This window comes from Bacillus rossius, chromosome 8 (genome assembly GCF_032445375.1).
Source record: "Bacillus rossius redtenbacheri isolate Brsri chromosome 8, Brsri_v3, whole genome shotgun sequence".
In the NCBI taxonomy this organism is placed as follows: Eukaryota; Metazoa; Arthropoda; class Insecta; order Phasmatodea; family Bacillidae; genus Bacillus; species Bacillus rossius.
Genome location: NC_086336.1, coordinates 49,422,805 through 49,437,582, shown reverse-complemented (window position 1 = coordinate 49,437,582; position 14,778 = coordinate 49,422,805). Strand labels below are relative to the sequence as shown.

Sequence of the window (14,778 nt, the reverse complement as noted above, 5' to 3'; positions counted from 1 at the left end):
TCGAATAAATCCTAGTTACGCCTATGACAAATAGCATTTAAGAGCTATTTCAATTGTATATTTTCTCTTAAGAAAAAACACCACCTACGTGACAAAAAGCGAAATTTTCAAGAGAACTTAATAACTTTATGCGCCATTCTAGAACTGAATGATAGTCAATGTTAGAAAAAAGACCATAGAGTGCATTCTGTTGGATTTTTGGCAAAACACGCAGTGAGATGACACTAAATGCTTATGTTTCCATGGAGAAACAAAAAACTAAATTAAATTTAAAAAAAAAATTTCACTAAGGCAGTGTTGTTTGTTAAGCTACGATATAAAAGTTTCGTTTTATGGTTTTGCTTTTAAGGTGTATTTTTTGAGCAGTGAAAAATGGTAAAATGGTTGTTTTTGTAGAAGTTTTATGCATGAAAATTTTTTTACGCAGTATTGTAAGTAGTATAGGGCGGCATGGTATGTGGCATTCTGCCATAAAATGTCATGTGACAGCATAAAGTCCCATTAAGACACGTTAGCGGTGCGAAAACTGCATGCCAGTTTAGTGCCTCTTGCACACATGAGCTAGTGTTACCCTTAGCACCCCTGATCTTGTAGATCTTTCGCTTCCAGCCAGGTAGCTACCCTAAACTACCCTTTTAAGGGCCCCGCCTAGTCAGGGGTGTGTTTGTGTTGGTAAGGCGGGATGATAAGTGCTACGCTTGCTGGTGCTTCTAGCGCTGTGTCGCCTCTGGACTGGCATGCAATCTTCTTGTCGTGCACAGGGCAGCTGTGAGATTTGAGCAGCAACCATAACATCAAATGATGGAAAAATGAATGTAAAGATGTATTGCAAATTCATTTTAGTTAGGTATTTCAAGAATCTATACTCAATGTTTCATTCCTAAAAATTGATTGGAAAAAACACTCAATTTAGCCATTTCCATGTTTATAAAAATACAGTTAAAATTGAAATCCGGAAACTGAAGTACTCACCTGCTCTCAGAGTGTACGTAAATGCTTTTCGTAAAACAGGCATCACGAGGATATCTTGAACAATTTTTAAAACAGTGTTGTGGTTTTTTCTTGAAGCTCTGCACTTCGTTTCTGTGCCTGGTTAGACGAGGCCCTCAATAAAAATTTCTTGTTTTAACTCTGATAAATTATTTTCCCGAGTATTTTTTAAATTTTATTTCAGGTGATACAAATAATTAAGAATAGACTGTAACTGTTCAGTGCTAATAAAGGTTTTGCTTGTCTCCTTGTTGAGGTAATGTAATGTTGTACCTGCTTCAGATTGTAGAACACCAAGTTTGTTTCTCTGTTTAATGAATGCAGTTATTTTGTTGGTATCATATTTTATATCATGTCTGTGTGTATTTCAAATTTTTGCAGCCATGCCCAGACGTCTATTGGTTCCCTATAGTCACGTCCAGGTTCTGCAAAGAGTTCATCGAGATAATGGAAGACTACGGGCAGTGGTCGGACGGTACAAACAAGGTAGTCAATCAGTGTTCCAAAATATATTTCCACATATTTTAAACAAGGGTTTTTAATTTGTGGCTTAATACCGTAAGTATAATAGAGAATTAGTTTAATTGTTTTATATACTTGCGAACTCATCCTAAAAAAAATAGTTAAGCTTTTATGATAGTGGTAATAATAAACTACATATTTAAATGTGTTTAAAATTGTATTATGTGATTACTGAAAATTCCTTAAATGATGGGTTAATATCTTTAATTATCTGGCTGTGAAAACTTTCATTGATAAAGTTTTGTTTTATAATAATTTATAGATGTAATACTGATTAATATTTTTTTAAGTGAAACTAATTTACATATGGTAGGGTAGGTCAAAGACGATGACTTATCAGAGCGTAGCTAAAAGTGCAATGTTAAGGAGTGGGGCACTCAGTGTATTAAAAGAGGAGGGAATCTATGAGCGCCTCACTCCTCACTCCCAGGCTAGCATTAGTGAAGTAACGCTAGTGCTGCATTTTTCGTTCGTTTAAAAATTTAATCTAATTGTGAAAATTTGTATGACATTTCCAATAATGCTAATGTGTTTTTAAGTCTGTCATTGTGTATTTTTATGAACAGTAAGTCATTTCATCAAATTAAGATGAACAAAATTTTAAATAATAGTTTATTGCTGAAACAGTTTTGTTACCATTTACTAAATCTAAAAGAAAATATGTTTGTTAAACTCTTCTGCGACACACTCGTCCTGCCGACGGCAGCCCACTGGAAACATGTCGACAAACACAGCCATCACCCAGGGCTGCCCATTTCTTAGACATGATGGCATATAGTATGTTATTGTGTACTTTATTGTCTAGTTTTATGTTTTGGGTGAATTGCTGAATAAGTATAGTCTTGCTCAAGTTCTTTTTATAGTTTTTGTTTTTTTACAACCACACACTTTTCTCTCAAAAGTCAAAATAAAAGTTAAGAACAAACTTTTCAGGTAGGCAATTAACACATTCAACTTCTTGTTTTATACAGCCTTAATAACCCTTTAACTCATCTTTGTAATTCCTGCAGGCTCTAGGATTGTTAGGCAATTGCCTGTGATGTAATATATTCTCTCTGCTTTTCAACTGTTGATTGGTCTCCTAGAGCAGAAACGTATGCAGAATTTCATTTCAGCGGGAAGGGGGCGTGATAGAACCTCTTTGCCTGCTGTTTGCTTTCTAATTCTTTCCTTTTGTTGTTGGGAATGATACATATTTTAGGATTCAGGGGGAAGAGGGGATATATCCCTTATCTCCCCCCCTTCCCCGCATATGGTCGTAGCCGTGAGTGTAAGTCGTCTGTAATTGACTTTCATCTAGTCTTTAAATGTTTTCTTTACCAACTAATGGCTTATTTTACATTTAATAATCAGCTAAGACCCATGCGCTACCCTCTACCAACTAATGAGAGGAAAAAGTTATTATTGTTGTTACCTACCAATCAGCAGAAAATAAGTTATTTTATAAGGTGTATATGGATGTGAGTGGGAAAACATAACCACATATTTTCCATAAAAATTTTCCTTTTTTTCCAATACAGATTTACATAAATTGAGAAAATTTTAATATACTAAATAATAGTATCTTTTTAGGCTGTAGTCTGTATGCGTGTATAGTGTTAAGTATTTGTTCTATATTACAAATTCCATGTACCACGTATAAAATTTTACATTACTATTATTTTAGAGACCAGGCAAATTAAACTTTCAAGCTAAAAAGTAGTTATATAACTGTGGAGTATGCTCAGATGTATTTAGTACTGTTGCGAGGACTCTAGCAACGATGCTGGCCAGTCTGTCCGCGCGCCTACCTGCGGGTGGGATGCGATGCAAGTAGCGCCTGTTCCTCATTACTACTACACGCCTAATCCAATTAGCAGCGGCACCTCCTAATCCCCTTTCCCTTCTTTCCCATTGAGCCCAGAGAGTTCTTGCTGCTCCCGAGGGTTCGGAATGTTCCCAGAGCCCCGTCTGCGTGAAGTACCGTAACTAGGACGCCACTGTTCTGGGAATAAGTTGGGGATTCTGATGACACGACACTTCGGGGGGCTGCGAGACCTTTCCAGGGCAGGTCTTGGCAGGCATATGAACGGAGAAGGAGGCGAGGGAAGTAAAGTGAAGAGATTGAGTTAACCCTCTGTGAGCGATAGAGTTCGGTAAGCGGTGGACTTCGCATGTGCGAAGATTTGGTGCATTGAGCATTGGGGATTGTTGTACATTAGACGGACGAGCGAGCAGTGTTGGGACAGAGGTGCGCGGTAAGAGACGAGATGTAGAAAAAAAACCATTGTCGAGCTCAGCTTCAGTGGAGAGAGTAAAAATGTTACGACCTAACAAACAGCGTACACATTAGGTAACAAATAAAAACTGTATTTGATTGAACGAACTATCCTTTCCGCAACCGTATTCCCCGCTCATAACAGAAAATTTTGGTCTTTATTCGCCATCTAATGTCTCACTTCTTTTTGTTATTTGGTAACGTATGCATGGAAAAGGTTGGATAAAATTTGTCGTTTCCTGTGAAAGTATAACTTGGGAAATTTTCCGGTTCAGCAGTAAATTATCAGAAAATTTTCCTGAAAAATACTTTTTCCGAAAAACGAGCATTTTTAAATGTATATCAACCTATCTCAAATTTAGTAGTGGAAAAAAGGAAAATGTTGCCGCTGATGTCTGTGACTGGGACCCGTGGTTAGATGGGCTCTGTGTTAAGGACCCCCGGCTGGACGGAGGCTACGAGAACGTGCCCACCCGGGACATCCACATGAAGCAGGTCGGCCTGGAGCCCCACTGGATGGAGATGCTGCGGCTGTACGTGCGGCCGCTGCAGGAGCTGGTCTTCACGGGCTACGTCCACGACGTGCGTACCCACCCCCTCCCCACCCCGCCCCCTCACGCCCTTTGCCTCCTCTTGTTGTTGCCCAGGACGAGCGCATCGAGGGGGGCTACGAGGCGGTGCCCACCCGCGACATCCACATGAAGCAGGTAGACCTCGACCGCCAGTGGGACTTCTTCCTTGAGGAGTACGTGCAGCCGCTGCAGCAACGCGTGTTCCTTGGCTACACGAGCGTAAGGCCTCCGCACACGTTATCGGTGGTGGCAGGAGTGGCGTCTCGCACAATGGCCTCGTAGCGGGGACTCTTTTAGCTGCACCTGCAACACCAACATTTTAGAACTGCACGTATGCATCGTACAGAGCTGCTTAGTGGTTGCTGCTGCACGGAAATTTCAGTCAATACGTATTCACGAAGAGCTTTGAACACCAGACGTACTCCTGTTGATAATACTCATTACGTAGAAAAGCTTCCTATTCCACTTCTTTGATGCAGTTGCTGAGACTCTGTGATCTCGGGGCATTACGTCACCATGTGGCAAGTGAGGCGTTGGTATGGTTTACCGGACAAGCATATCCTCAGGCTGTCGGGATGTCAGTCCCCTCAGGACGCTACTAGTAATAGTGGAATTAAACTTTAGGTTCACTGGTAGGATTGCTGTTTGTCAGGCACGTTTCAATTTTAATCGCACGTCCGTGGCCTGTTGCGATGTGGAGCCGGGGCTCGTCGGGATGCGCTCGTACACGGACGCTGCGCGGACCGTGGAGAGATGCAGTCGACGCACGCGTGGTGAAGCTGATCAGGTCCGCGTCGTCTCCGAACACCCGGACGAAGCTCGATGCATAAACGAGTGACAAAAGCCAACAAGCGCACAAATACTTTATCATATTAATACATTGGAGGGTCTAGCAGGTAAGCCGGTGCTGAAAATATTTTGTTGACTTACGCTGTTGTAGAGAATATCAGTGCCGACAGAGGTTGAAAGTTTCCACGGCGTGTCATGTGTAAAGCCCTACTCCCCCTCTTCCTCCACGAAGCTTCCTCTAGTGCCCGCAAGCAAGTAAAGGTGAATTACATTCACAATACATGACATGGTCAGTTCAAAATTACTTCTATAAGGAAAAACTTTACATCATTTGATAACCTAACCTGAAATATGACAAAAATTTATAACAAATAATTATTACTGGATTGTCTTTGGGAAGTCTGTAATCTGGGTTGTTACAACCTAATTGCCAATCACAACAGTACTGACAAAGTGTGTGCTACAAGTATGTAGATTGTATACAGCTCTCTTTGTGTGTACTTCCCTTGGGGCCTGAGTATGTACTATAATTGAGCATATAAGTGGTGGTCAGTACTGAGATAGCAGTTTAATGTAGTCACCCTGCACTGTATTATATATTCTGGCACATTGTGGTTGTGTTTATAATTTGTAAATATTCAGTGTTCTGTTATGCAATTTTATTTTACTGTGCACCATGTACAGATGTTTTGTGGGGATTCAGGTGAAATTACATTTGGTACCTGTAGTATCACTAAAAATTAAAAGAAATAAATTTAATAATATTTTTTAAATCATTAAATAATTATCTTGCAATCACTTTTGTTTGCTAGAGTCCTCTGTGGTAGTATTTGCTAATGTTGTAATGTGTCATGGGTTGCAAGTTCAGTCCCAAACCCCAGCAAGTCTGTAGTTTCTGAGCACTAGATATGCAATCTAAGTGGTTCGAAGCCCACTGTTATTTTGAGTTTGGCGTCATAGGCCTCTGTGCGTATCCGTGTGACATTAAATCCTACATTTACGTTTTAGCTTGTATGTTCACAAACAGCTTTAAGTAAACAACTGAATTTTCATTGTCTGTGATGATATCCACGAAAAAATGCTTTAAGGTTGACTCAGGTGAGACATTTGCTTCTCTTCAGTCATTATAAGCCTTGTTAGTCAATCTGACCGCGTACCATTGTGACACCTGTTTGGAAATGGAATACAAATGGATTGAGCTTAATGTGACTTCGACATTGAGGTCATGAGAGATGATGAAAGTTTATGAGATACTAATGGAATGAGTGGGTGGGGGAAACAGAGGTACTTTGAGAAAACCTACGAACTCTGGGAAATGCCTGCATGTTTTCTTGAATTACCTTGGTGGGTGGTGGGTGGTCTGACTGTTCAACCACTGTGGCAGAATATTTGTTTGAAAACCAGACAAGAGTCAATTAAATATAGTTCCTAATTCAATATGATGGTCTCCCTGTGTTTGGGAAGGATACCTTGGTGTTTGGTGTAGCTTGTAGTGAAAGGAATTGGAAGGAAGTTGAAGCATTTTTCCAGGTACAGAGAGATGTGACCTGGAGTTCACAGGGTCTCTGCTCTGGTTATCTGGAAATATAACATGATTGAGGTCTTGGCTTTAGGTGAACGGGGCATTGTCATTCACTCGAGTTCACTTTAAAATACAACCTTTGTATTTTAAACCACTTAATTTTATATTAAAGTATGTATGTATGTATGACAGACAGATGGTTATCAGCTCAAAGGCTGGTTTGATCCTACCATGTGTAGGAATCAGTCCGTGTTGATTCAAACCTGAATGGCACCGTGACAGGACAATACCACCCAACAGCTCAAACAACATTAGTAACCGACACAGAGCCGAGGAGCATTTACCAGTTCCTTTCCCCCTCTGTAGCCCTCAACACTGCCGGTCAGTGGTGTATTACATTCACAAAATCGACTGGTAAAAGTATGTACTGCAACATTTAACTACCTTCACCACTGACAGGATGATAATAGTGGTCCTAATATGTTAATACAAAATAATTTTTAAAGTTAAACATCTTTGCTGAGGAGGCTACAATTTTTGACCGTTACGAAAATTCTTATTGCATGAGGGGAGTAGTTAGGTACGTGGTGGGGGAACCGGTAGAGGAGAGTGTGTCAGTGGCGACGCCACTCCAACGCATGCGCTAGCGGTCGAATGGGAAGACTAAGAGGTTAGCTGTATAAATTTAATTAATTTTTGGTTTGTGAACACTGCGTTTTGAAATGTCAAAAACACTTATAGACTTGTGAGGTAGACTTTATAAGTATAATTTATTTTCGATTAGGGTATTTTTTTGTTCTTTCGTTTTTTTTTATGCTTAAAAATAATAAAATGGTAGAAGCAGATTAAAGGTATTATAGAAGGCAACCTGTGAATAAACCGCCAAAAGAGGTGCCAAAAAGTACCAGTGAACGGATGCTAGAGTACAGGCAGCGGAAAAAGTTTTTTTTTAATTTTTTTAATTTCAGATCATATCCGTATCCTTACTATTCTCCGTCACTATCTCTGGTACACAACAAAAAATACTAATAATTTATCTCTATACCTAATTAGCAAGAAGTTTCAGTTCTGTTATGCATGGATTCCACGCATATATTGGTTTTTATATTCCTTCCTGCTGTTTTCCCTAGTATTTGTGGTGGTGTGAAAGGTGTAAAATCATTATAAAATTTAATTTTGCATAATGGTTTTTTTTATTAACAAATAAGGTGTTAATTGTTTTTGTGTGTGTAACATTTTATAGCCGCCTCGTGCCCTCATGAACTTCGTAGTTCGGTACAGGCCGGACGAGCAGCCATTTCTGCGCCCGCATCACGACTCCTCTACCTACACCATCAATATCGCCCTTAACCGGCACAACATTGATTACCAGGTAACAGTGTCTTTTGCAGCCCTGTACTGAAGATATTGTCACCTCCTGCTGAAGTTCATGCTCAGTAGATTACAAGATCCATCTTGTTGCAGTACAGTGCAAGGTCGTACAATCCGGCACATTCGCCGGATTAGCGAACTTCAAAATGAATATTGTTTAAACGGGAATACCAAATGGTTTTTAAAACAAGTTGTAATAAGCTGCTCCCTAGAAAGAGAAAACACAGATGTCGTTGGACTTTACCAAAAAAAAAATTATGGAAATATACACGTGAGAGGGTAAATGTAAACGAATCATTCTACTGAAATGAAAACCGACAGTCACAATAAACTCAGAGTGAACTAAAACTGTCAGCAGCGCAGTAATGCGAACTGGCAGCCAAGGTCAACTTAAAGAAAATCTGCATGTGAGCATCTTGTTGATAACAGAACGTACTGAACCATAGAATGGATCAAAGACTTTTCACTGTACTGACTATTTTATACTAATGATTTTTAGATGATTTAATCTATATAAATAAAAATGTAAATATTGCTCCCTGATGACGACTGCAATGTCGACCGAAACGTTGGCGAATTATTTGCCAAGGACACGGCTACAACCCAGAAGCCAAGCTACTTCATGTAAATGTTTGTTTGTACAAAATAGCTAATCTCCGAATTTTTTTCACAGATTGCTTTGAAATTTTGACTCAATGTTGCATTCATATACTCATTACACATTAAAGAGATGTTAATACAAACATTACAAAATGATAAAGAAAAATATGTGATGCTTCGGGTAAAATAATACTGATACAATTTTCGTGGCTCAGTGTAGGTTGGGAAAAACAGCTTAGAAAGTACATATGTATTCGTCCAAGATTATATACCTTCTGGTATGTCTCCTCGTAGGTAATTTGTAGGGATGGGATTTTCGAATCTTGGATTCGTCGAATATACCGAATCCTATGGATTCGAGGATTCGTAGGATCCGAGGTGGGATTCGAGGTGGGATTCGAGGTGGGTTTTTAAGAGTTTTAGGTAGTAATTGAAAATTGTAAAGCTGGGCGAAGTTTGAAAATTTCGAACCGAACCGAACCCTTACGTTCGGTTCGGTTCGAAACCTCTTAAAATATATTCGAAAAACCGAACGTGCGTTTAAAAAAAAAAATACGTTTTTCTAATTTTCTAACCCCCATTTGAGACCATTCACAAAACAGCTCAACAAAATTCTATTACTTGTAATATTCCGACTTTTACCGCATAATCGTCGCCTCAACAGTTTCAAGCGCAGACAAAATAAAAAGAAAATTATTAATCGTCGCATAACTCGCATAGCATCTTTTCATATGGGCGCGCTTTGTTTTTTGATTACTTTAGAGAATTTTGTATGCATTTGTCGTACTACGTAATATAAACTATCGTACAAATGCCAAAGGTATTGTATATTATACCTTTAGCTATAGTGCGTATACGAGAAGTGTTGTAAAATCACCAAACATTGCGTACCCCATACGTTAAACTAAAGCGCATGTACGAGAACTCTCGTATTTCGGCAAAACTAACGTGATCAAGTTAACACAAGACAAATGCGGTAGGAAATGATTACGTAAATTACGTATTTTAAATTACTGGGATGTATTAATTTTCTTTGGCCTTTTTGGTCATAACAGTCAGGTAATGAAAATATTAATATAATCTTGTGTATTAAAAGTACTGGTCCAGTAAATGTTACAGTACGGTACTAAGTTGACTAGCGTAGTCGCGGCAGCCATCATTATTTCTCGTGTTTTATTTTTTCCGACGCAAATTTCTGTAACCACACTTTTTACGTTACGTTTACAATACTATTGTTCTTGAGGTGATTTGCGATGAGCAGGCTAACGTCGTTGAAGTTTTACAAATGGAGAAAAGATAATGACGACCCGGATGACCCAGAACCACCCCAAAAAAACCGTCTAAAGTTTCTTCTAACGAGCAGCATTCTTCCAACAAAACAGCAACTGCAGACAGCGGGTTTTGTAATGTAGATAGGTAACTTAATTCACATTCGCCTTTTTTTGATGTCCTATTAAAAAGTTTTACTTATTAAAAATGTTAGGTTATGTCTACCACAAAAATATGTTATGTGGCCTTATGCTGAATGTTCGTCATCTTTATAATATTTTTTTTAAATGAAGGTTAGTGTACACTTAAAAAGGAATATAGTCTTTTTGAAATTTAGATGTAACTTCTTCACGAATTAAAAGTTGGTATATATATATATAAGCTAAGCTATATAATGTTTTAATTTTACACAGTGGCGTAGCGTGGGTGGGGCGGAGGGGGCGGCCCGCCCCGGGCGGCAGCCCGCGGGGGCGGGTCGCCGGTGAAGCGGGTTGAGATCTGATCTATGATTCATTCATTACATGTGTCAGACACACTATAATGTTCCATTTTTATCTAACATTTTGCGCACCAACTATTTTTTAATATTTATTTAAAAGAAAAACTGCGAAATCACTGACAGAGCTCTTTATAACGTTTGTTTGTTTACATACGAACGGCAACATCGCATCACGCCGCGCCGCCCGGCGCGCGCGAGCCGAGTTGAGCGGCACTCCTTATTATGTTAATTACTCATACAAAATCTTTTGTTTCACGCGTCGGCCCGTGTCGATGCCTCTCTTTCGCACTCATTGAATTTAGTACTACGCATTGTACTGTAAAGTTTGACCTTAACCCAGGGCAAACCAAACAACTTCCGCGAACCGGGACACAGTAAAACTCCTATATTGCCCCGTACCGCGAGCGCAGGTAAACCCAAAAAAATATTAAAACCCAAACTAATAGCAGGCTTAAAAAATACTAATAAGGTTGCGAACAGTGAGAGGAGGCAGCAAGTTAAAAAGACGCAAAATTTATATGACAACATTTAATAAATATATATATCATAAAATCGTTTCATCACAAATCGGCGCATCCATCATAAAATACCTACCCTATTACTACTTATAAAAAAAAGCTATATAATAATACTAAAAAAATACTTTAACAATTCCCCGAAAAAATTATAATTTGATCATATACTTCGGAGCTCCAAAAATTAAATATAATTACCAAAAAGGCATTAAAAATATATAAGAACATATCAATACAAATACAAATACAAATATAGATACGCACCGGGCGTATCACCGCTGTAAATACTAATCAACATAGGCGAAATCTAGCAAAAAATTGACACACCTTAACATGCAAATAAATATACCAAAAATTTAGCAAATTACAAATTATGGGTTTACAAGCCTTTCTCAGTTAAATCATTTTTTAACGGTCGACGCCTTTTTTCTTCTAGGTCTGGCAGGGATTGGGTGAAACACGCTGAACGTAAAATCCCAGTTTCAGTTTTATTAGTCCGTTAATTTAAATCCCAAAAATCCACAAATTATAGTTTCGCACCAGGGGTCTAAAGGGTCAACGGGGCAGTGGCACAATTACCTCAGATCTACTATGAGCTCCGCTAGACTATAAACTTGGCTATATTGTCGATTGAACAAGAATTGGCTGCTAATATTGATTTTGACAAAGTTATTTCTGACTTCGCTGCTCATAAGGCCCGTAGAATCCGCTTGTAAAACCACTCATCCTATTTTAACTTCAATAAAAGGTACCTCATTGCATGTGAAATTTAATTTTAACTAAGCACCTATAGAATGGGGGCGGCAAAATGGGTCTCCCGCCCCAGGCGCCGAGATGGCACGCTACGCCACTGATTTTACATATGGATGGAGAACCTTTCTTTCTCACCACTCAGTTAAAGACCAAAATGCTGGTCATCGGTTCATTTTAATTGAAAACCATTATTTCTGTATGAGGTTCGGTTCGGCTCGGTTCGAAACCAGAGAACTGAGGTTCGTCCAGCTCTAGAAAATTGTAGGTATACCTAAACTATATTATAAAGTTAACGGAAATGGCACAAACATAAGATAAACTACACTGCATTTTGTCAATTAGCATAACTACTCTATCATTTCCAACTTTCAATAATATAACATTGCAGAAAAAAACGTAACTTTTTTTAAATGGTGTCTGTTATACAAACGTATTTTATTGAAAACATAGGAAGGATTAATTTAACAGATAATTAGACAGATACAAACTTACGTGTGTGGTTTTTGAAGTTATTTGTCTCTATTTTATATCAGGTGTATACACTATGCACTTATTTTATAATTTTATAAATACACATGTGATTTTTTTTAATACATAGGCCTATGTAATTTTTTAAAATAAATGTGTGATTTTTTTAATAACATGTGGTGAAGTTTAGTGTGGGACTGGGATTCGAGATTCGATGACAAACACTGAGGATTCGAACAAGGATTCGGATTCGACCAAAATGTGGATTCGTCCCATCCCTAGTAATTTGTAAAACTTTTGTTGCATTATGCTGTCGTTAACTCATATGTGTCCCTTCAGGTTTTAGTTAATTATTAGAGATGAATATCATTCAAGATGATTTACAAAACACTGTAACTTCTTTGTCCTATTTTGGGTAGAAGAAATATTTTGAAAAGTACATTATATTTTGAGGTGAATCACTGATATTTTGTAAGTTAAAAATGGCATACTCGTAGGCCAGTTGAGTGGCCCTCCCCTAGAAAATGGGAAAAATAAACTCTTGAGGAACAACTTTTTTTAAGCCAACCAGGAACTAAGATGTCAACAATGGTTTTTTCTGATATTTATGGTTTTTATTAGTTATTGATATTTTTGAATTAAGCTCTGAACTCTCAAAAATGTTGTGCAAAAATCATGTTGATGAATTTTTTTTTTTTTTTTTTTTTTAAAAAGTTATGGGCATTTGAATTTTATAAAATGAAAATGGGCCTTATGAGAAAAATACACTTAGAAATTCAAAACAACACAGAATCTTTATTTTTTTACATTTAAGAAATAATTAAGGGTTTGAAACAAAAGTTCTGTACTCGATAACAACATGTAAATCGCAAAAATCTGAAAATTGATAATTTTGACCCGAACCACTTATTTCGACTGTACTGAAAAAAGTGACATCACCGAGAAGAGATCCCTTTTTTTTTTTTGCTTTCCGCCTCACATTATAATCTTGTCCCTAGTTATTTATTTTTATTTTTATTTATTTGAATTTGTTACATGCGCACCAACAGTCCGGGAACTTTAGTGGTGGGCACAACGTATACAAAATATACACAAATACATAAAGAAACAAGAAACAAAGGACAAGACATCCATACAAACAGCGACACAAGGACAAATACAAATATAATACTTAAAATAATAATTAGTACAAAGTAGTAAGGTAGTAAGCTGCAAGACATAAAATTTAATAGAGTACAATAATATAAACGTGAAAGAGAAAAAATACTAACTATAATTAGTATGAGGATATAAATTACATTGAATAAGAACAGAGGTGTAAATGTGATGTGTGCGTGAGGCGAGGGTCGCAGTGTGGCAGTGTGTGAGCCTCGCCCCACCGCCACTGTGGACTGCTCTGCCCAGGGAGGCGGCTGCAGGTTCATCCGCTACAACTGCAGCGTGACGGACACTCGCATGGGCTGGGTGCTCATGCACCCGGGGAGGCTGACCCACTACCACGAGGGCCTGCTCGTCACCAACGGCACCCGCTACATCATGATCTCCTTCGTCGACCCCTGACCCCACTCCCCGCCCGAGGGACCGGTCGCCGAGTCACTGCCCTGGGAGGCGCGAGCGCGCGGGCGTTTGTGGTCGTTGCTCCTCTCATCGCTCGCAAAGATTCCTTCCTTCGCCGCTCTATGAGCAGAGACACTTCATAGTGTTAAGTATACTTTTGTAGATTGGTGCAGGCAACCAGAGTTACAGATTGCTACCACTGTCATGTTATTTGCATTCACTAGAGAAATTTTTCAGCAAGTGATATACAACCACAGTTACATACATATTGCACGTCCGCGAACACTAAAATATAACACTTTAAATAGTTAATGGTAGTCTTTCAAAAGTGTCAAGGCATGAGTTGCATTTTAAGCACAGACCATTCTCTCTGTTATTTTGCATCTTTTTTCTTCTTAAAGTTTCATGCAATAATTTTGATTAATATTTGTAACCAAAGCTTTAATAATGCACATATTTTTAAGACTCATTAATTTTTTTGTCTATACTTATTGTAACTGATTTCAGGTGCTAAAAGGATTCATGTTCCTAACATGTTGTAATTCTAGTTTATTAAGCTGTGCATTTAATGCAGAACATTTACGCCTACAAATAAAGTGTATTTTTGCATGTTTCCAATTTTATATTTCATGAAATATATATATAAGTATATCTATGTGTTCATATTTAATATGTACTTTATTTTGCGAGATTGTTTCGTACACATAAAATTGTATGTCTCCATTGTATTGTATTGTTGTAACATTTCTTGAACACAAACAGATAGACTTGTGTTATATTTGTTGTATTATTGTTTTGTTTAAATATCTGTAGGCTGATGGACTGAACATACCTTCATTTTAGTTTCAGATTTTATTATTTAGGAGTTATAGCACACTACATGTTTAAGTGTTTCTAAAAATTATTGTCACGTTAATTCCATTGGAATGGAAGTATTCGGACATGGTGGTTTTTGGATTTTAAGTAGGTCTCTTCTTCCTCTGCAGCTGGAGATGTTCTGGTTAGCAATGATATGGTTTTATTTTCAAACACAGACAACTTGCTTTTTGGTTTTACGTATTTTCAAACATAGAAGACAGGCATTTTATGTGCTC

General features: G+C 38.1%; 1 protein-coding gene across 4 annotated transcripts in view; it reads left to right on the top strand.

Annotated features, from left to right (window-relative positions):
- Nucleotides 1-14,335, top strand: part of LOC134534890 (procollagen-lysine,2-oxoglutarate 5-dioxygenase) — an 89,851-nt gene extending 75,516 nt beyond the window's left edge. For all 4 annotated transcript variants that reach the window (XM_063373565.1, XM_063373564.1, XM_063373567.1 and 1 more), the window contains 4 exons: nt 1,372-1,476; nt 4,205-4,351; nt 7,896-8,024; nt 13,532-14,335. In XM_063373565.1, coding sequence (XP_063229635.1) covers nt 1,372-1,476; nt 4,205-4,351; nt 7,896-8,024; nt 13,532-13,687 — 537 coding nt within the window. In that variant the 3' untranslated portion in view covers nt 13,688-14,335. The remainder of the gene's footprint in view (nt 1-1,371; nt 1,477-4,204; nt 4,352-7,895; nt 8,025-13,531) is intronic.
- The last annotated feature ends 443 nt before the right edge of the window (nt 14,336-14,778 follow it).